Source organism: Cyanistes caeruleus, chromosome 7, assembly GCF_971803275.1.
Source record: "Cyanistes caeruleus chromosome 7, bCyaCae1.hap1.1, whole genome shotgun sequence".
NCBI lineage: Eukaryota > Metazoa > Chordata > Aves > Passeriformes > Paridae > Cyanistes > Cyanistes caeruleus.
Window position 1 is genome coordinate 36,159,560 of NC_141707.1, and position 21,123 is coordinate 36,180,682.

General features: G+C 40.4%; 1 protein-coding gene across 1 annotated transcript in view; it reads right to left on the reverse strand.

Moving 5' to 3' along the window:
• LOC111931766 (von Willebrand factor D and EGF domain-containing protein-like) overlaps positions 1-21,123 on the reverse strand; it is a 166,790-nt gene that overhangs the window by 23,873 nt on the left and 121,794 nt on the right. The window contains exons 21-25 of the mRNA XM_086896604.1: positions 16,470-17,345; positions 8,718-8,813; positions 7,843-7,938; positions 5,459-5,554; positions 3,838-3,933 (exon numbers count right to left, since the gene is read on the reverse strand). Coding sequence (XP_086752730.1) covers positions 3,838-3,933; positions 5,459-5,554; positions 7,843-7,938; positions 8,718-8,813; positions 16,470-17,345 — 1,260 coding nt within the window. The remainder of the gene's footprint in view (positions 1-3,837; positions 3,934-5,458; positions 5,555-7,842; positions 7,939-8,717; positions 8,814-16,469; positions 17,346-21,123) is intronic.

A 21,123-nucleotide genomic window follows, 5' to 3' on the forward strand; every position in this document is an offset into this window, starting at 1 on the left:
CTGGTCCCGTGGATCCCTCTTCTTCTCCCCTTCTCTTCATTCCAACCTTTCATAAGAAAACTCAGCTTTTATGGGCTTTCATTTTTAAAGGTTGTTTGTAGAGCAGTCCTATGAAAATACATGTAGGAAATAAAGGAAACCTATTGTGTTGTCTTTGTTCATAATTCTTGTAAGGATGCAGTAGATAACAGTCAGAACCCTGCTTTAAAGCCCCTGAAAAGCAGTGACATCCCAGGATTGTGAAAGCTGTGTTTTTCAAAAGGGAATTCAAACCACTGCACAAACAGCTTTTCTTTAGCTCCCAAGTATGTTTGCTGGATGCAAAGTTGATCCAGAAATATATTTTATTTTGAATAGGTGCTGCCAGCATTTGCCTCTTCCCTTTCAACAAGACTGATTATACTGGGAACAATCCTTCTCAAGTGAGGATGTGAGGTTGTAGATTGCTGAGGCACAACCACACATTTCCCTGTCAGCGCTGCCACAGGGGTGTGGGTGTCTGCTTTGCATAATCACCAGGCACTTATTGCAGCTGGCAGCCAATCACACCTCGCAGATTTACACTTTTTGGGGTTTTGAGTGATGTTTATTTAGATATAAAACACAAACTTTCAGGCTGAATGCCTTTCTCCATACGCTCAGGAAGCAAAGGAGGGCGAGCCTGAATAGAAGAGATGTGGTGCCACCACTCTGTCCTGCACGTTTTTGGCTGTCATGCAGACTGTATTAGAAATTCCAAACTGTACAGGGATGAAACTAAAAGTCATAAGGCAGAAATTCCAAACCATACAGGGATGAAAATGAAAATCCTAAACCATGGTTCTTTGTATTTGAAATAAACCAATAGCTTGTTTGGGTTCGGTTCAAAAAATAACCTGTCTTTGATGGGTTGTGTGGCTTTTAATTATTTTAATTATCTCCTTCAATTGAGGAGTTGAAGCTGCCAAAATTAAATAGAGGCTTTTCCTTCTCTGTCCATGCAGGTGAGATATTAAGAAGGAAAGAGAAATGTCTAAAAGCAGCAGAAAAATATCAATGTATCAAAAAATGACAACATTGAATAAACTGCCAATTTGTCTGCCTTAGTATTAAGTTTACTCATGATATCTTGATAGATTTTATTAGTCAAGTAATAATCCACCCCAAATGTGATTATAGACTCAGTGTAAGAACACAGTAAAGCTGATTTGCTGTCAGAGGTGTTTGAAAATGTACTAGAAATGAAAAAGTACATAAGGACACAGCAATTTCATATTCAGAGTGCAAAGAACAATTAAAATAATGATAAAATCCTTCCAAAGGATTTTTTAAAACAGAATTGTCACATTCATCATTGTGGCTAAGCCACCCATACATTTCTCAGTGTGGGGTCACCTGGCAGTAACAGGGGACACCTCTGAGCTGTGATTTGGGCCACAGGTTCACCTTTAGCAATCTCTGACACTGTCCTGGTGATTTGGAAATGGGAGATGATGCAGTGTTAAACTTCCAGTAAACTTCACATCTGATCACAGCTTTGCTATCATGATATGTGTATTTTTTCCTCACTCTTTGTGTGGATTTTACAACTTTGTGCGAGCTGAAATGTCCTGTGCAACTTGAATCTCAGCTACCTTACATGGAGTCCTTAAAGCCCAACAGAAAAGATGCTCAAATCCAGAAAAAACCCCTCTGTAAAGCAGAAATCTACTGGTTTTTCCTGATTCCTTGTTGCCATACCCTTCTCAGGAAGGTCAGCAGAAGCACTGCACAAAAAGTCTCCCAGATGGATTTCTGAGCACTCAGGCACTCAGCCCATGGGGCTGTCTCACCTCTGCAGTCAGCTACCCCAGGTGGCTCAGGATTATCAAAATTAACCTGATAATTTAATAGATATGGATGTTTTTACTGCTAGTGACACTGCAGAATGAGCTACATGATGCTCAGCTCCTTTTGGAACTTCAAATGGATATTATGGTAGTTTTTACACATTTTATTGAAGAAAAAAGGGGCTGGGTAGTGGGAATTCTTCATGCTAGGGATTTATTCTCCACTTTTTCATTTGTCTGTGTGTGAGTTAGGAACATGTGCCTGTGTCTATACTTTCAGCCTTTCAGTGTATGCCACATATTCTATCTAATCCCCCAATATAGTTTATGCCTGATGCAAAATGATATGAAATCATGCCTAAAAAAGGGGTGAGATCTGTTCTGCATTTGTACTCTGAGAGGTTTATGGGACAGAGAGCAGCCTCCCACTGCTGGGAGCATTGGTTTTCTCCATTTTGTGTGGAGGAAAGTTTGCAAAGGTCAGCTGAGACTGACTTCTGCTGTGCCCTGCAGGCTTCTCCTCAAGAGGAGCTGCAAAATCTGGAACCTCTGCCAGAGAAGAGAGAAATTACTCTATATAACAACAATAAGAAGACATACAGCTCTAAGAGAAACTGCTTGTTATAAAATCTTGTCAATTAACTACTTCTTTTGGTGGATCTTGATACTTGTCCCACGTGCTCTTGATTTTAGTCAAGAAAAAAGAAATATTGCTCAACATTTTTCACCAATTAGCAGTCAGAGGCCAGCAAGAATCAGCAAAAAGTCGTGTTTTCCTTACACTTAATTATGTTTCTCTTCATCCATCACACTCACAGGCCCTTTGTTTAAGTTTTTATAACACCAAGCTAAATAAACCAGACTAAACAGCAGTTATTGAAGTAGAATGAAGGATCAGACAGAACAAAAATGTTTTCATCGTGTCAAAAAACATTTTTGCGAAAGATAATACCGAGATAGACAACAGAACCTCAGAAACTTTTGGGAAGTGGAAAGAAACCTGCTGTGAGTTGGTGAAGTTTGGAGGATTCCAGGGAGCGCTTTGCGAGGCTGCAATCATCATCAGTGCGCTTCCCTTTGATCTGCCTGGAGATGTGGCAGGGTGTTTAAAGCTGGAAACAGCACTTTTCTAATGTTCTCTAACCTCAAAAACAGGATGCCAAACATAAGGTTTTTTCCTCCTTTTTTCTCCCTCCAGCACATTCCTGCCAGAACAAACTATTCAATTGTGCACTGTGCGTCACGACCCTCCCTGCTGAAGGAGGGGAGAGCGGCAGTGTGGGGAACGAGAGGGCTTTTGTTGCTGCAGGGAATTTTTTACTGGCTTTTTTCCCTCTGTGTCTGAGAGACATAAAATGCTCTGGAAATGTACAGATTCTTCCTGCCAAGAATGGTTGTTTTCACAGCTCCCCTCTTGCCAATTTCAAACTGATTAAGAAATAATAATAATAATAATAATAAAAAAAAAATTTTCACATAGATATCCCAAACTCCCTGGCTGACAGATATTGTTGAGCAATTGAGTCTGTAAAAGTGCCAAAATAACCTATTTCCCCAGAAGAATCGAAGAATCAAATATTAATACTGATGGCAACGTGAAAAGGGAGTTTTCAGTGACAAGAACAAATTCAAGGATGAAGTGCTGTTAACCAATTACCTTAATTAAGCTGGAACTGTGATGTTCTAATATTTTTAAGGATCTTAGTCAGCTTCTCAGCCTTTGGCTTTAATTTTTTTGCCCCAAAAAATCTTTCATGCAAAATAATTAATTAATCTCCAAATACAAATGTTACTCATTTTGAATGCATGAAATATTTAGAGAGGATTCCAGCAAAATGTTCTCCTCCCAACTTCCACTTGACTTATTTTAATTAACAAGTTGGTTTTGGGTATAACATAGAGCTTTATGGGCTCTGATAGAAATATAGCATAAATACAGGCTAAATGTTCTTTGGGACATGCACAAAAAGAAGAAAAGCTGTTTAGCATTTGGAGAACTGTTGGAAAAAAAAGGAAATGTGTAACTCACTTTTCTGGCACCTTCTTCCAGTGTAGCCCTCGGCACAGGAGCAGACATTGGTGCGGACACAGTGACCACCGTTCTTACAGGGGGGAATGCAAACAGCTGGGGAAAGGAAAGGAAATGTTCTGTGCACCAAAATCATGTGGGGGATCAACACTGCCAAAACACAGGCTCCTTATTTAGGTGCCTCTGTTGGGACAGCAGCTCACAGAGGTGTTGTTTTTAGCTGGGGTAGGGAAGGTGTCTCCCCAAGGGTGGTTTGGGCAGTTGCCTGGATGTAGACTCTGATTCTGTGTTTATGAAGAAAATGCTGGAAGTGATTCCTAGCACCCAAGGGTCTCTTAGATACTTGCAGTGAAGAGGTCAGAATATTCCCAGTGGTGTCAGATTTTTAAGTCTCTGTCAAAGGGCTTCCTCAAGGGTTTCTGCCCATGAGATATTGATCAGTGTCTGACATTTGCTAACTTGGCCTTGGTGCTGTTTCTTCCCTCTTTCTCAAAGAAGCAGAAAGAAAGGCTTTGCTTTCCTTCAACATCCATCCATTGTATCCTCCTATCAATTTCAGATCCCATGAGTGTGGATACTTGCTTTCAAGTTTTTGCTCAGTCTAAACCAGAACACCTAAGAGCAAAAATTTCAAATCACCTAGATGTTGAAAATCACCTTCTGTGCTCAAGAGCAAGATCAAGTTACAGTCTCTATCATTTTCACTCTCTTCACCCCCAACATCATAAAAACAGAATTTCCAGCAAGCTCCGTGTGCAATTAGATTTTTCTGTGTGAATCATTCACTTGCAAAAATATACATCAGGATCACATTCATCTAGGAGGCCCAGGGAAACAAAAGAGAGAGTAATAGCAAAGGACTTTTAATGTTGAAGTAGTTTTGGTAATAAGGGTGCATTTATATTCCCAGATTCAGGAGGAGTGACTAGATCCATATTGAAAAAAGCAAAGTGAGTGGTCTTAGCACAGGGGTCTTCCAGCTGCTTGGGCCCTAAGTTCTCTTTCTTGTATGTTCTGCCTGACACTGGGTCATTAAAGGATTCATTCATTTGCCTTCTGCAGCACAGGGTGAGTGGGAAGCCCAGGATACTTTTAACCTCAGCTTAGAGCTAAGACAGGGATTCAAAATCAGGTCCTGCTCAATCAGAGCAGTATTGGATGAGATTTTTAAGCAAGAATCTGATGAAGTCCTACAGAATGCTCCCATGCACAACACTTTAAGGTGGACAAGTTGGTGACATTGTGAGCCCCATTTGAAGGTAAATTATCACCTGTCTCTGAAACACAGTATAGTTCACACCACAGGGTACCAAAATGAACAAAGTACTGCCATGCTTTAACATTTAATTGAATAGTTGCTAATTAATGATATCACTGATTCAGGTAATTTTAGAATAATTATTTAGTCACCATTAATGGCATCACCCATAAGTTCTTCCTCCCAATACCATCAGGAACAATAAAATGTGGATTTATGACAGACTATAACAACAAAGGAACACGCGTAGTTATGACAAGGAGAGTCTCTGGATATATGTCATGTGGGGCAGGTAATGTTATAGGTGATATTTATATTTTGAGCCTGGGCCCTTTATCAAGATGATAAATAGGATTTTCTTACCTCTCTGGCATTGTGGCCCATAGAAACCAGAAGGGCACGAGCACATATCTGGCCGAACACAGACTCCTCCATTCAGGCACACAGGATTACACACAGCTGGATGGGAATATAAGATAACTTTGTGAATCTCTGATAATGTTGAACTTTTTAGAGTAGACACTCTTTTACTGCTGCACATGTCATTAGAATTAATGTTTCTAGTGATACTGTGAAAAGTTTAATGCAACCCTTGCAGGTCAGTTGTGCTGCAGCATTTATTCATGGTCGGCACAGTGGGAGCATTTCAGTGGTGTTTTAGAGTAGCTTGGGAGATGAAATAGAATATAATTTAATGTAATAATTTAATTTATTTTGGATGTATTCCTTTGATTCACACAGTTCATTTATTTCCATTCCAGTATTCTCACCAAGCACCATCCCAAGGTAGTAAATGTAGTCAAATAAAATACACCCTGGATAACCTGGAGATGAGATATTAATTGTTTGCTGCTTTGTCTGTGTTCATCAGAGCATTGTGGCATTTCCATGGACTTGAATAGGTGTGCACCAAAAAACCTGTTTGTTCTGCCTCATTTAAATGCCAGTTCCCACAACACATTGGCTCATTCATCACCAACAAAGCCACTGGCTGAGCTCCCTTTGCCTCTTTATGTATCTGTTATTACTCTAGATGATACTACAGGCATTAGGAATTGAAAGCTGTCTTGCATATTTCTATGTGGCAAGTATCAGACTGTTACAAAAAAAAAACTATTAGAATTTCAAATTGATTTAGATGGGAAGTCAGGGTGTTAAGAATAAGGAATCTGATAAAGTTTTCATTGTAGAGCAGAATGACACTTTAAACCAGCTTTTTTCCTTCTGTTTGTCTTTCAGTATCTTACAGAATAGCCCATTAAGTAAATTAAATGCATTTAAGCTTAAATAAATTAAGGGTCACAAAAATGTTTCAGATGAACTAAAGAAGAAATAAAATGTCAATTTGGAAAGAGGAAAAAAAAAGTGAAATCGCAGTCTAGATGAGAGGGTTTTCTGACTAAGGAGCAGTTGCTTATGAAGTCAAAATGGATTAAATTCTTTGCTCAAGGGGAATTTGGTTTGGTTCTCTCATTGTCCTAGCTAGTTCATAGATATCCATAATCTTGTCAGTCTGTCAATGTTTGTATTTCCAGTGGTAAAGTCCTCTTATTTTTTTTTTTCCATTTTCATTCCTGTATTCTTCCTGAGATTCCTATCATAACACTTGAGGTGGGAAACCCCAGCCGTGCCCACAGAATATTCTGTGCAGTGCACACAAAGCAGTGGCAGAGAGGTGAGTCTGGCAGCCTTTCACCAAAGCTGTCAGAAATCAAAAATCCTGCTGCTGTTATTCTGCTCTGGAAGTTACTGCTACTCTTCCTTGTTGTCTGTCCTTCTCTTGCAATGATTCTCCTGAAAGCCACCCGAAAATAAAATTGAAGAACTCCTTGAGAAGAAAAAGCGGAGCTGGTGGGAACCAGAAGAGCAGTGACAATCCCAGTCATTTCCTGTGGATCATAGCTGAGCTGATTTATGTGTCCTCAGTAGGTCTGTCATTTTAACACTTACAGGAAGAGCAATCTCCAGGAGATGGAGGTTAAAATGACATCTCTCACCTTCCAGGAGAGGTAATGTAGGCTGAAGGTGTCTCAGTCATTTAATATTCACCGTGGCAGAGGCAGACTGCCTCTGGAGCCTTGAGGTCTGGCACTGATTCAGGTAGTCCTCATCTTCTAATATTTCACTATTTTGCATGCCTTGTCCCAGGTGAGTGCTGTAGTTTCTGTGCCTTTGGAGAAAATATCCACCCCAGCTTTTAAGACTTTGATCCTGAGAGGGGATCCGAGCTGTGTCTGTTCAAAACTTTGAGCCCTGACTAGAAATAAGTACCTAGTTCCAGTTTCAGAAATAGGTTCCTGGTTCTAGTACCTTGTCATTTCATATGCATGGATGGAGGTGGCTTTTTCCTGAGTTCCCACACTCTTGTGGATGCTTTTTGTAGGTGCTCTGCAAGTGAGAGATGCAGGCAGGAGGAGCAGTGTGAATTCTGGCAGCACAGCATGCTAAGAATTAACTCCAGAATCACACACGCTTAAAAAGCTGTGAAAAGAATTTGTTTGTAGGCTCCCTCTATAAAACCCTGAGATCTAGGTAAACATCTAAACTTAGGAATACTTACATAAACATCTAAATTTATGAATAGATACATAAAATCAAGGCCTTCTGAGGTTTTGCCCTGTACTTGGTCTCCTCTTCTTAGGCTTTAATTCTTTAAGCAGCAATTCCCATACTGAGCACTGAACTGTGGGGCAACCAGAGGGATTTTGGGCAGCAAAGGGCAGGATCAGTCATTGCCAAGCACTCACCTGTCTCACAGGAGGGGCTGCTCCACCCCTGCCTGCACTGGCACTCGTCCGGTGACACACAGACCCCCCCGTTGTGACAGTGCCTGTTGCACACCACTGGAAAACACACAAAAGATCCAAATCTCTTATCACTGACACCAGGGCAGATCCTAAAGTTCCCATATCACAGCAAATATCTGACAGTGTTAGTCCAGGAGGTAAGCTGAGGGTGGAATCTGTCCCTTCCCTTCCTTTGCTTTCTCTATTAGAAGGCATACATCTAAAATTCTTGCTTTTTAAGTATTCCAGCTACTCGGCTTCATAGATAAAATTATATTCCTCTCAAGGGCAACCTGATATTTAAATAAGCAGTGAGGACTGTAATGATGGAGGTGCATGTGTTTGGCTGATATAGAAGGGTTTGAAGGCTGATTTTAAGATATTCTCTGTATTGAATCTTTTTATACTTGTATTGCAGAGTAGCATTACTCTTAATAGGTATGGCTGGTATTTTGTGTTCTCAAAATTAGCATTACTTCATTCACTCACGATCTTAAATTTCATAAATATTACTATAAATAACATGCACCTTTTCTTTCCTTCTTTTTTTTTTTTTGTTTGTTTTTCCAGAAGCAATTTTACGTAGAGAATGTTGATCTAGATGTGCATATTTTTACATAATACAACAATGCTGCTGGTAAATATCTGCTCTGAAATAGCTACTGTATTACTTCAACGTGTTATCCTTTGTATTCAATAATCATTTTAAGGGGAAATATAGGAAAAGAAGAAGAAAAAAGGTTGGGTTTTTTTTTTTTTTTGTTTTGTTTTTACTCTTTTAATTTTCTGCTAATTGAAAGATGTAATGCAGAAAGCCTGGGTGAGTTCATACATACTTGTTTCACATCGAGGCCCCACGAATCCATAAGCACAGGAACAGGTGTTCTGAGGCAGGCAAGTTCCTCCATGCTCACACGGCGGCTCACACAGCGCTGCAAGAGCCAAACACGAGGAAAAAAATACAGTTCAAATATGTCATTCTCCGTGGTTATGAGCACAGCACAGGTTACTTCTTTCCCCATCCCATTTTATTAATCCAGAGAGTAATTTGGCTGAGGAAAACACTGCAGGATAGCAGTAGGTATCACATTAGCAATGCAGCTCTAATGAGCAGCTGTATAAAATCTGCAAGGGAATGGTTTTAACATTATCATATTTAACTTCTGAGCATGCACATTTTTAAAGACATATTTTGAAGGCTCCTGATGGATGAAGTACAAATGCAGTTACAATTCAAGACCTTGCCCACCCCTCTCCACGAGTTTGCCTTGTGGATGGTGAGTAAGCCTTAACAGGTGTCAGATCCCACAAAAGGACCAAGATTAAGTGTTTCTTCCTTATAGAAAAGAGTTGTGTGTGGATTTGTCAGCAAAATGGCAAACATTTAAGCAAAAAAGTTAATATTTAATGAGTAGTATGAGCTCTGCAGACAATGCAGCAAATTAGATAAAGATTTCTTGATTTATTGCAATATGCAATGTAATTCTGTGGGAGAAACTGGGTGAGTGTGGAAAGGACTGCAGCTCCTGAAACAGGCTATTTGCTGGAGGCATGATTGTTTTTCATATGTTCATAATTCTCAATCTAAAAACTTTATTGTACATGGAGCCAGGAAATTTTTGACCTTTAAACCTAAAGTCTAAGGCAATTAAGACAACCTGACAATTCTGTTTGTAGCCCTCTAATAAGAACTAATTGTGTATGGCAAACTCAAAAGAGGAGGAGGAAGATCTCTGAAGGGACAGGATGATCACTGAAGGAACAAAATGGTCACAGAAGGGACAGGATGACCACTGACACTCAAAGGAGAAACTCTGTGGCAGGAGCAGAGCAAGAAACCCGTGCCAGAAGCACCTCATGACTCTGGAAAAAAAAAGGCACCTCACTTAGCAGAATGAAAAATATCTTCCCTTGTGTGTGGGAAGTGAATACAGAGAAAAATGTTGTACTTTGGCTCTCTTCACTGGCAGAATTTTGTCTTTTATGAAGGATATGAGGCTAAGCAAGGTTATTCCAAGGAAAAAGCAAAATGAAACTAACGAGACCTGAAACAAAGCATCTTTCATTTTAAGTATTGTTACAAGGAAAGAGAACCTTAATGCACCACATTTTTTTCTTAGAGCTGGAAAATGTGCTATGGAAATGGAAAGCTAAATGAAGGACTAGTTCTTGGGGAGCCACATAATTTAAATGCAGTTATTATGTGGAAGACCTCCTCACCTCTTGTGATTGTCACCAGGCCATGGAATATGAACTTTGACATCCAAAAAATTAATGAAAGCCCTCACACATTTTCCAATTGCAGTAAAAAAGACAAACTCCAAGAAGGTGCTTTTAAATAAACCATTTTGACACAAATATCATTGAAGAAATGTATTTGGTATTTAACAGTGAAATTTTCAGTGCTGCATTATACAACTTTAGGATTTGACCTTCCTGAAAATAGCAAACTTACAAGGTGTATTTTAGATCCATACTGCATATGCTGAAAATGTCATTAAGCTAAATTTAGTTTTGATTGGATGGGCTGTAAGGTTTAGACATTTGCAAATCAACGTGTGCTTAGAAGGGATAAACCCAAATCATCTTTGCCTGGACAACTAAATAGATTTAGATAAGTTTAGATAAAGTATTAGGAAGAAATTATTAGCTGTGAAGATGATGAGGCATTGGCACAGGTTGCCCAGAAAAGCTGTGGCTGCTCCATCCTTGGAAGTATCCAAGGCCAGGTTGGATGGGGCTTGGAGCCACCTGGTCTAGTGATTTCTTTGCAATTAGAAATTAAAAACAGGTAGAACTGGTTAATAATGTGTGGAGGTAAAGGAGGGGGGGACAAAACCTGGGGAAAAAAACCCACTCTTTTTAAAGTACATTAAATGTGATTGCTCTTCCTGTAGGATGATGGTTGCATAAAGCCTCCAGGTGCCTAAGTGCTGTGCCAGGCACGGTGACATTCAAGCATATTACACTTTATTTCAGCGTGGATTGTGTGTAGCACTTAAAGCAACTGTGTCCATGTGAATAGAACACTTTCCATCTGGCCTTTGAACATTCCGAGATGCATCTGAACTGTCAGAAGAGAACATGGTATTTTGGATATTAAAACATTTAGCTCTTATGGTGACATTTAATAGTAAAATGTTTAAAACTGTTCTATTACTGGTGAATAGCAAAAGATAAAAACTGAGCACTGGCTCCTCTGTGAGAGTGAGAGTAATATTCACTTAAAAAACATTTCCCACTGTAATAGAAATATACTGCTTATGTCAAATTCTTTTCCCAAACTTCTATCTTTCATCTTCTGAAATGAATACTTCTTTCCATGAGCATTTGCTAAATTGTAGAAAGGTGTTTTTATACTAAGCGGTTTTGGATAGGAAAAAAAATAACAGCAAAGAATAAAACATTGCTGCAAATGGTCATTCTTGCTGTGGAGTGTATGTATGTTTATGTTTACAATTTAAAATCTGGAGGTGAAAATGGAGAAGTGCATTATTGTTTTCTTTGAAAAGGCTTTTTGGGAAATATCCCCAAACTTCTATTTTCCATTAAAATGAGATCATACAGTTTTTATAAGTTTCTCTGCAATAACTTCAGGGGCACTCAGGAATACCAGATGCTGTGTTGTTTCCCTCATTTTCCATAGCCTAATCAGCAAATGTCTTCCAGAACAGAGTTATTGCTTGGCATCTCCACAGGGAGTACCTCCCTGTGCCATCCACACGTGAGGCCCTGGGTCTGTGCAAATAAAGCCAGGCTTGGAGCTGGGAGAGCATTGCCTGCTTCAAATTTTACACAGAAGTCAGATCAGGACAGACTTCACTGAAGGGAGCTTAGTCTACCTTGTTTCATTGTACATTATTTATTTCCTTCCAAAGATACATTAACCTAACTTCCTAAATGTGCAGATGAAGTTTTAATGTGTTAAGCACAATGGCGGGGTGAAAAAAGGGAAAAGAAAGTCCTAGGTTGTTGTTTTTCCTTTTGGAAAGCTGTGGACTGAAGCATTTCTTTTGCATGTAAAATACACAGATAAATGAAATGAAGCATAGGATTAAAGCATGTCTTCCTACAATTGAATTATCTCATTGCATATTTACATAGTCCAGCAGTCTGGAGCCCAGTTGTGAGAGAAATGTCCATGACAGCAATTGGAATATTAACAAGAGAAACCGGACTAAATAAATTTGGAGGACAAATGCAGACACCAGTGCTGATTAGGTGGTACCAACGCATTTTGTTTTATGAAATGTCAGCTGGGTGCTCATCTCCAGCCAAAAAAATCCAAATAAAGTGGTAGGAATTGTTAAGAAAGGAGCAGAACATAAAATGCCTGACTTCATTATGACCTGTATCCATGGTGAACTCCATCTTAAATACCATGGGCAGGTCTGATCCCTCAGCTCAAAAAAGCTACAATAAAAGTAGAGAAGATGCAGAAAAAAGATTCAAGGATAAATAAACAAAGTTATAGGAGAGCTTTTGTACAAGGAACAAGTGAATATATGAGGTCTTTGGGAAAGATGAGGCTTTAGGATAGAAAACTGTGAAATCAGACATGACCTGGAAAGGGTGAACAGGATAAAGTTCCAAGGCATCACCTTTGGTGTTTTGGAGCACATGATCCATAACTTCTGGGGCAGTATCCCTATATCTTTCCCACACATTTCCAGACAAATGCATTTGGCAGCTCTTGGAAACAGGGAAAGGACTTCTGGTTTGATGTGGTAGATCTTTTTGGGTGTAAAATGTCAAAAACATGAATGTGAGCTACCTGATTTTTTTCCTCATTTAATGCAGTTGTACATGGTGAAGTCATTTTACTTTCCCAACTACTCCATCTCTCCTCTTATTTTGAAAATTATTTGGTTTGAAAAGTGGTTTTGTAATGTCAAGGCAATGCTGTGCTTTTGAGCAGAAAACATGACTCCCACTGTTCTAGACTTCCCCTTCTCTTAGAAAATACTGTACAAAGCTAATAAAATATTCCAGATTTTTACTGACTTCTCCCTCTTCAGAATATTTTTCTAAAGTATTATAATTTTATTTTTGACAGGAATGCTGAGGTTCTTTTATGGCTGCTGAAATATCAGAAAGATACCAGAAAGTCCTTAACTGTCAACCTAATACAAAATGGTTTTAAATAATTGTCTGAATTCTATGAAATGGAGACTGACTTCTTATTGGTACAGTTTTAGTGAGCAGACACTCCCTATCAAAGGAGCTTGGAATTAGGGAAACCAAAAAAAAAACCCCAAAAAAACAAACAAACAAAAAAAAACCCAAACAAAAAATAAACAAACAAACAAACAAAAATGACCAGAAATTTGGTTTAAATTCATATTTTTCATCAGTTTTCAGGTCTAGGTCTCTCAGAAAGAAGCACAAAAATGATACCTAAAGCAGAATTTTTCAATAAGTTGAATCCTGTTATCAAATGGAAAGGAAGAGTTCCACCTTAGGGCACCCTGAGGAGCTCCAGTAGTACAACAGGTGCTCTCAGTGCCATATGCACTGGGGAATCAGCTGAGACCAGGGAAATGACATTTTCCCCTTTCCCTTGTCCAGTGGATCTTTGCAAGTGATGACCTGAGCAGCTGTGGTAGAGTGGGGAACAGAGGCAGGATGACAAGGAGCTGCTCTAGGGTGACAACCAACACTAGCAAATATTTCAGAGCTTTAGCCCCAGATGTTACAAATCACTGCAGCGCCCGTGCCACTTGTAACACACCAGACAAAATGTCAGAAACGCTCTGAAATCAATCCTGTTAGGGCTCTCTCTGCATTATTACATTGCTAGGTTTTTATTCAGCTGGCACAGGGAGCTGAAATATGTTTGTGTTGGTGCTCTGATGCTCTTGCAGTGCCCTTTGGCAGGTGATTCGTGCTGTCCCAAAAACTGCTGGAAGGAGTCTGCAACAATGCATTGGTTTTCACTGCATATATCCTTGGAAACGGCACTCAGAGTGAGAATTAGGTATTTAGCAACCTCCCTCATCACCAGAGGAATGCTTGGCTAAGCTTACTCCATAAATGCCAGAGAGCATCTTCTGCAAGAGAAAATGTGGGGGAATCCAGTGTACTACAGCAGGCCTTACCTCCCCTGCTTATTTTTTATTTTACTATAGGTGATGCTGACTGTCTCCAAAACACTGCTCTGAAATGAAGCTTTAAAGCTGGCCTGTTTGCCTGTGAAACTTTAACATTAGGCTACTAATAAGAGGTTTTATTGCCTTTGTGCAGGAAGGGGAAAGAGCTGTTGAGCCTTGAGGAGCTGTTTCATCTCCCCTCACCTGCAGAGTACATAGCTGCTGACAGAAGGAAAATAATCTGTAATTCTTATTACACCAAAGCAGAAGGAACAAAAGCAGGGTTCTACTTCTGACAGACAATGCAAATGTCAGTAGTAGAGTGATCCAAGTGGAAATGCTAAAATCTTCTGAAAATATCTCTGTTTAGATGGTTGAATATGAGCCAAATACACTGAAATTTAACTATGTTCTTCCAGGGGAAGGTAGGAGGTTACACTTGATGGTCCCCAGGGGTCTCCTCCATCCTGTGCTCCTGTGACCCCCAGTGCAGGGTGACAAAACAGAGGGAGAGGAATTCCAGCTGAACTGTGGCAGGAAGACTGAGGGATAATAATATTAAAGATATAAAATATATCATGATACACTTTGGGAAAGAAATTAGTTTTCAGGATGCTGCTTGAGTTGTTTTCCTACCAGTCGTCCAAGCCTGGTTTTGAATCTGCACATTTGGAAAAAAATAAATTCTATTCTATCACAACATACATACCACTTGGTAAAGTACTTCTTATTTTAGATTGTTTTCAGACATTCTTATTAAACAAAGGTCACATCCCCTCAAGATCCAAAGGTATTAAAACTTTCTATCAGCGAGCTGGCTCTTTTATCTTGTTGAATTTTGATATGAAATAAGATGGTGACAACTATCAATAGCGTCTGAGTCTCTTGACATTTTTGCTCACTTGCCAAGGATGTTATGTTGAAGCCTGGAGATTTTGCAAATGTTGGTCTCATGCAAGCTTTGATTTTTTTTGTCCAGTGTTTGTGCCTCCTGCTCTCAGAGGGCACTACTGTCTTGAGGGGAGTTGGTGTAGTGTGGGCATCACAAGGTGCTGAGAGCTGAGGTTATGACAGGCCTTAATCCAAGAAATTACCCTCATTTTTCAACCTCATTTGTCAGGATGAATCACCTTCATCTGACGTGGGGGGAGACATCCACGGCTGCAGGTACAATGGGTGCTGTTCACAGCACTGGCTCTGCTCCAGGGTGCAGGTGTGCAGCAGGGCCCAGGATGGAGGAGAAAAGGGAAGGGACAGGCTAATTATTGAGTCAGGTGTCATGGTCAGTGACAAGACACAAAAAAAGGATGTTTGTGCATCATATCATCAAGACCCAGGATGCAGAATGATGTTGGTAATAAAGCATTTTATCCTGAGGACTCTCCAGGGAGATTTTCAGCAGTACCAGTAACTGAAGAAAACATCTCACAAGTAAAGGGCAGAGACAGATTTACATTTTAAGGTAGATTGATGTTTTAAGGAGTGTACTGATGGATCTACTAAACATACAACAGCCTTATGTCCATACTGTAAATGTTCATATATACATGGGTGTGGTCTTTGAGGAGAGGTTCTTTTGTGGCCAGACTTGCTTTGAGCTTCCCAGTACCAGAACCTGCTTGTTGCTTTTCCATCTCTAGGTATAGAACAGAAGTTAAAGACAGAGTCCTTTGTGCCAAGTAACTCTACATCCTTTAGGAGGGGTGTTTCAGAAATGTGCAAATAGGCAAAAATATAAAGTGGCCTAGAATATAGTAACCTTTTCTTGTACATTTTGTACTACATCTCCAACAGTGCTCACTGGTCTGTGCATGAAGGATGAGAGACCAGACAAGAAAGAGAGGGGAATGAATGATACAAATACTTTTGCTTTGTATGGTGGAAGGCCAGGTAAGATATCAGCTTATCAAAGGGATGTCAGCAAAAGGTGTGATTAATGATAGCAAAGTCAGGGAATTTGTTGCTTCAACAAAGTGCATAATCCTATTGTTTTATGGAGGGAATCTCAGGTGCCTAATAAATAACTCAATATATTGTGAAAACCCTTCTGGTGCTATACATGTCAAATGACAAGTTCAATTTCATATTTAAGATATTAGATAGGTATTTACAAGTAATTTTTAAGATGTTAGAAAAATTAGTTTTTCCTAGAATGTGTTGTTTAGAGAAGTAGAATCAATTTTACTCTTTCTCACAGAAATTTTATATGGTTTTGAATGTGATGACTTTAGTAGAATGATTCTGGCATTCAGCAAGATCACAATCTGTCCCTGGTTTTAATAGATTAGATGGTATCAAATAAATATGTCATTTTTGTAAGCAGAAAAAGCTGTTTCGAAGTTATAGGTTTTATTTATTATTTTGGGATATAATTGGTTTTGAAAACAGAATGGTCCCAGCCACAAAAATCTCAAAATTTATAATAAAATATAATTTTGCTTTGGAGAATTATTAGATTTGGAGTTATAAGAGAATTTTAAAGAGGGCTTTCTCCCTTACCTTCACATGAGCTTCCATCACCGCTGTATCCAGGGGGACAAGGACCACATTTAAACTCTCCATCTTCAGCTGTCTCGCACTGCACGCCGGTGAAACACGGCAGATCAGCACACACCGCTTTGTGGTGCACCCCACCGCTGGATTTTGGCAGCTCCACACCATCCCTTGCTGTGCTGAGCACCTTCCTGGCTGCTGTGGTGGGTGCTGGAAGCCTTGCTCCAGGAGCAGACCCTGCTGGGGCACCAACACTCCGGGATGCAGCACCAAGGGAAGGACCTAACAAACGGCGAGGGGAGGGGACGTGCGGTGCCAAAGGAGATGCTCTGGGCTGCTCTGTTGGGAAACCCTGGGGTGGTTTATTCCTCAGCACTGGGACTCGACTGGGCCATTTCCTGGGAGAATAACCATGCCTGGAAGGAGTCTGTGACCTTGCAGGGAATGAACCTGCATTTGTGTTGGGATGAGGAGGAGTCTGTGCCATAGTTTCTTTGTGCTGCTTAAAATGGAGAGGGGGGTGGGAGGTCACACTGACAGCTGGGGCTGTGGGCTCTGGCTCCTCATGCAGAAGGGGTGTGAGTGTGTCACTTAGTTTCTCAAGAAAAGGTTGTTTCTCAGGTGCTGTGAACTCCTTATCAGGTTGTTTTTCTGGAGACATCTGAGCTTGGGAAGTCTTCCTCTCCATTGTAAGGGATGGAGAGTGAGTGACTCTGGGGTTTCTTTCCAGAAGGAATGCAATGTCTTGTCTCGGAATTTGAGGTTGGGAAAGAAGGGAAAATACATTTCTTGATGTCTTAGATACATCTTCTTGGTGAGAGCCTCTAGCATCTTCAATATTTCTTCCAGGAAAATCCACGTGGCTTTGGAAGGATCTTGAAACTAGGGCAGAAGAAAGATATATATTAGCTAAATTTGCTGGTCTAGAGTTGAAAGGAACCACAGTGAACCTTTTGGTTTGCAGCAAACAGAACATCAATTCTAGAAGTAAAAGAGTTAATTATCAAATACACTACAGGGAGGTTTATGCCAACTTGCTTAGAAATGATATGGGGCTGTCTGCTGTGGGTGACACCAGCACTGATGGGCAGGGAACTGCAGTGATGGCACTCAGAAGGTGGCATTCATGAACCAGATGAAATATATATTTTTGGTAGCAAGTCTCAGGGAAGGTCAGACATTATTTGAGTTGCAGCATTGGGCTGACATGCAGGGATTAAATTGCAGCCAACCAAAAACTTGGCTGCAATTGGTTTTGCAATTGGCTGCAAAATGATTTACTAATTTTGGCTGGCTTAGTCCGTGAGGTTTTGGTACTGTGCACCTTTTTTTGTGGTGAATCTTCCAGTTCTTGACCGCCTGAGCCAAGATTTGCTTCTTATTACCTGCTTATACTGCAGTGCTGTGCTGGGAAATGCTCTGAGGGCATAACTCAGAGAGTTTGCGTTCCTGCTCTTTGAGTCAAGGAGACAGAACATTGCACTTGGCACAGACAGACGCTGGAGATGGAGAAACACACAGTGTCAACGCGGCCCTTGGCAAGATCGTGCCCTGAAGAGGCTCCAGTGCCATCACAGTGGGTGACTCTGGAATGCTTCTGTAGCCCTGATGGCAAAGGGAAGTTTTAGGAAAGCTTTTAAAGGAGACAAATGGAAGAGCTTTGTTGGTGCTGCGTACGGCTCCCTCCAGACGTGAGGGGCAGCGTGTGAGGGAGGCTGGTTTGTTACTGTCACCCACTTGTCCCAAAGCCAGCCACCTTTTCAGCTGTGTAAGGAGGGATGATAGATGGCCAGAGGGGACTCTGTGAAGGGCCTTGAAAGTGGAGACGAGTAGTTTGAATCAATACTTTCAGGAAGATTAATGGCCATCTGCTGACGCTAATGAATGGAAGAGGCTATTTTTAACCGGTTCTGGCATACTCACTCTGTAGGATATGGAATATATTGGATCCTGAACAAAAACCCTCTCTTGGTTCTGGGGTTAACCCCATGCAGGATGCACCTTTTTCTTTTAAATATAAATATTAATCATTTTCTAAAAACTCCCACTGATGGAGATCTTAACCATAGTTAGGAAGGAAAGAGATTCGGATGCTTGGCAAGGGTCAGATGAAAGTTAGGGCATTGAATGGACCAAAGCAAATCCTGGCAGCCAAAGTAGTGTTTATTTGGCTGATAAATAGTGTCATTCTGCTGGCAGCTGATGAGTTTCTATTGCCCTGAAACACAGTGTTTTGGAGATTTACAGTGGTACTGGATTGAGCTGTGGCCATCACCTGGTAAATACATGGTATTTAGAAGAGCAGAAGACAAATACATGGATTTCAGTATCCAAAGTAAGGCTGGTGAATGATGAGAGACACAGAATGGAAGAAGAGAGATGATGAAGCAGGAGGATATCAGCAAAAAGAGCATATGAAGATAGGAGAAGTCAAAGGATTTTAAAAATGAATGAATGAGGGAAAGATGAAAGAAATATCTCCACAGAAAATTATCAGTAATAGATGATCATTATAGACATTAGAAAATTTGATTCAGGGACCAGAAATCAACAGGAATGACAGTGAAGGACTGAATGACCTCTCTGACAAATTTCCAAAATGAGCCCTGAATATAGCTTTGAGCTCCTTCCACTGTGTCATAATTAAATGGGTTTTCCTCCCAATTAAATTTGAGTAACTAGTAAGGGGATCAGACTGACTACCTGAGAAAGGGAAATCTTTTATTTCTTTACTAGTTGATAGGGGTGAAATACCCATCCTTCAATAAACTTCATCTTTCCCTGTAAGAGGAAGCATATTTTTGGAGTATTTCTGTGATAAGGTAATTTTTACATCTCAAATACTGTCGCTGAAGAGTAGTGCAACATTTTTGTTGGTTCTTCATTATGATATGTACTGATAAACATCCCTCAGCCACTCTGTAGAGGTGACTGAACTTCATAAGGTGTTGGTGTCATTCAAGGGTGTTGATCAGAGTATCCTCTCAGCTTTCATTGTTTTAGATTTTTACTTATGTTGATAGTGTGCAATTTAGTTCAGATAAGAACACAATAGATTTTTTTCTGGAATACCTGAAAATGTCTTTCTGCAGCCTTCTAAGTATCTAAATAAGCTAAAATAATGAAAGCAAACCAAAAGGATGCAGCCTCAGTTGTCTGTAGTCAGCAGCTTTCTCAAATCTTGCATTACTTCAGTTTATTTTCCTTGCTGTTGATCAATATCCTCAAATGTATAACCCATTATCAGTGCAAACTGTGCGTGTGTGAATCTGTTTTTCCCTGCTATGCCAGCCTGTGACTGCATATTGGACTGGGTGAAATCACCAAAAAAACCCAACAAGGCTCAAGGTTACACAATGGAACAGACCCACGTTTTCACTGCCTGTCAGTATTTCTGCCCCCATACAAACAGGGGAACGTGCAGCAGTGGAATAACTGAGTTTATTTTTCACAGAAGTAGATAAGAAACTGAAATGCTGCTGCTCTGCTCCAGATGTGCAGGACCTGTGTTTTTATTGATGGACTGCCCCAGTGTAAGCAGGCATCATTCCTGTATGGATCAGGTCCCAAAAAGACAGATTCCTCTGTCGTCCCTCGTCTGGGTAAGATTGGAGCAGGGGTGACAGTGACCAAATTTCTGAGACAGAGGTTTAACATCCCTCATCCAGCTCAACACCAGGACACTTTCCATCTCTGTGGTGCAGGTGTCCCCCAGCCTGTGATGCTCCAGCCTCTGGCTCCCCAGGGTTTCACACAAAGCTCACAAATCAGAACTGTCACAACCAGCCCTGGTTCTCCAGTGCCATCATGGTGTTGCTGAGATCATTCCAAAGGGAATAAAATGACTGTTTAAGTTGGTGAAAACAGCCATTCACAGAGAGGGTACTTGACATCTCTTAAACCCAGGGTGAGATATCAACATTCTGAAACAGAAAAGAAATCCAATATATTTTTCTCTTCTCGGTTTATGGTTTGTTTGGTTGGAGGTCTTTTTGCATCCACAGTCTTTCAGAAAAAGACCAGATCCAGACTGGAATTAAGAGAAGTTATGTCCTCTTCTGACCCCAACTATTGCTGCTCCCAGTGAATCAGCACACATTTCACACCCTGGCTAGAACAGGCTGCTTATTATATTCCTTGGTGCTGCTCCCCCACATCTTTGCTGGACTTAGACTTACACACCTTCACACTGTTCTTCCCAAGCCATGTGCCTTGGAGACAGCCCCATCCTGACCAAAACTGGCAGCTGACACTTCAAACACTTGCTTAAGCTGCCTGCATATCTTGGTATTTATCACCTTTCCATTGCCATGCTTCCCTTTGCAGCTATTAGAGACTTACCTTTTGGGTTTAAAATAGGAGTGTAACTTTTTATTTATGTAATGACTTGAGCATCACCATGTCATCTCAAGTGCTTCTCACTCTTTTAATCTAATAAAATGTTCCAAACCAGTCTACTCTTCAAGAGGAGACTGGCTCCTTCTCCTTAACAAAATCCTCTGGCTGTGACCACTTCTGCCTCTCACTTCAGAGGATTATGGACAACTTTAATTCTGCTCGAGTTACAACTCCTTCAGAATTCTGTGAACAGTTTAAGGATTCATTATTAACACAATTCAATAAATTTAAAATTTGTGTAGTTTTAGAGCTATTAACATTT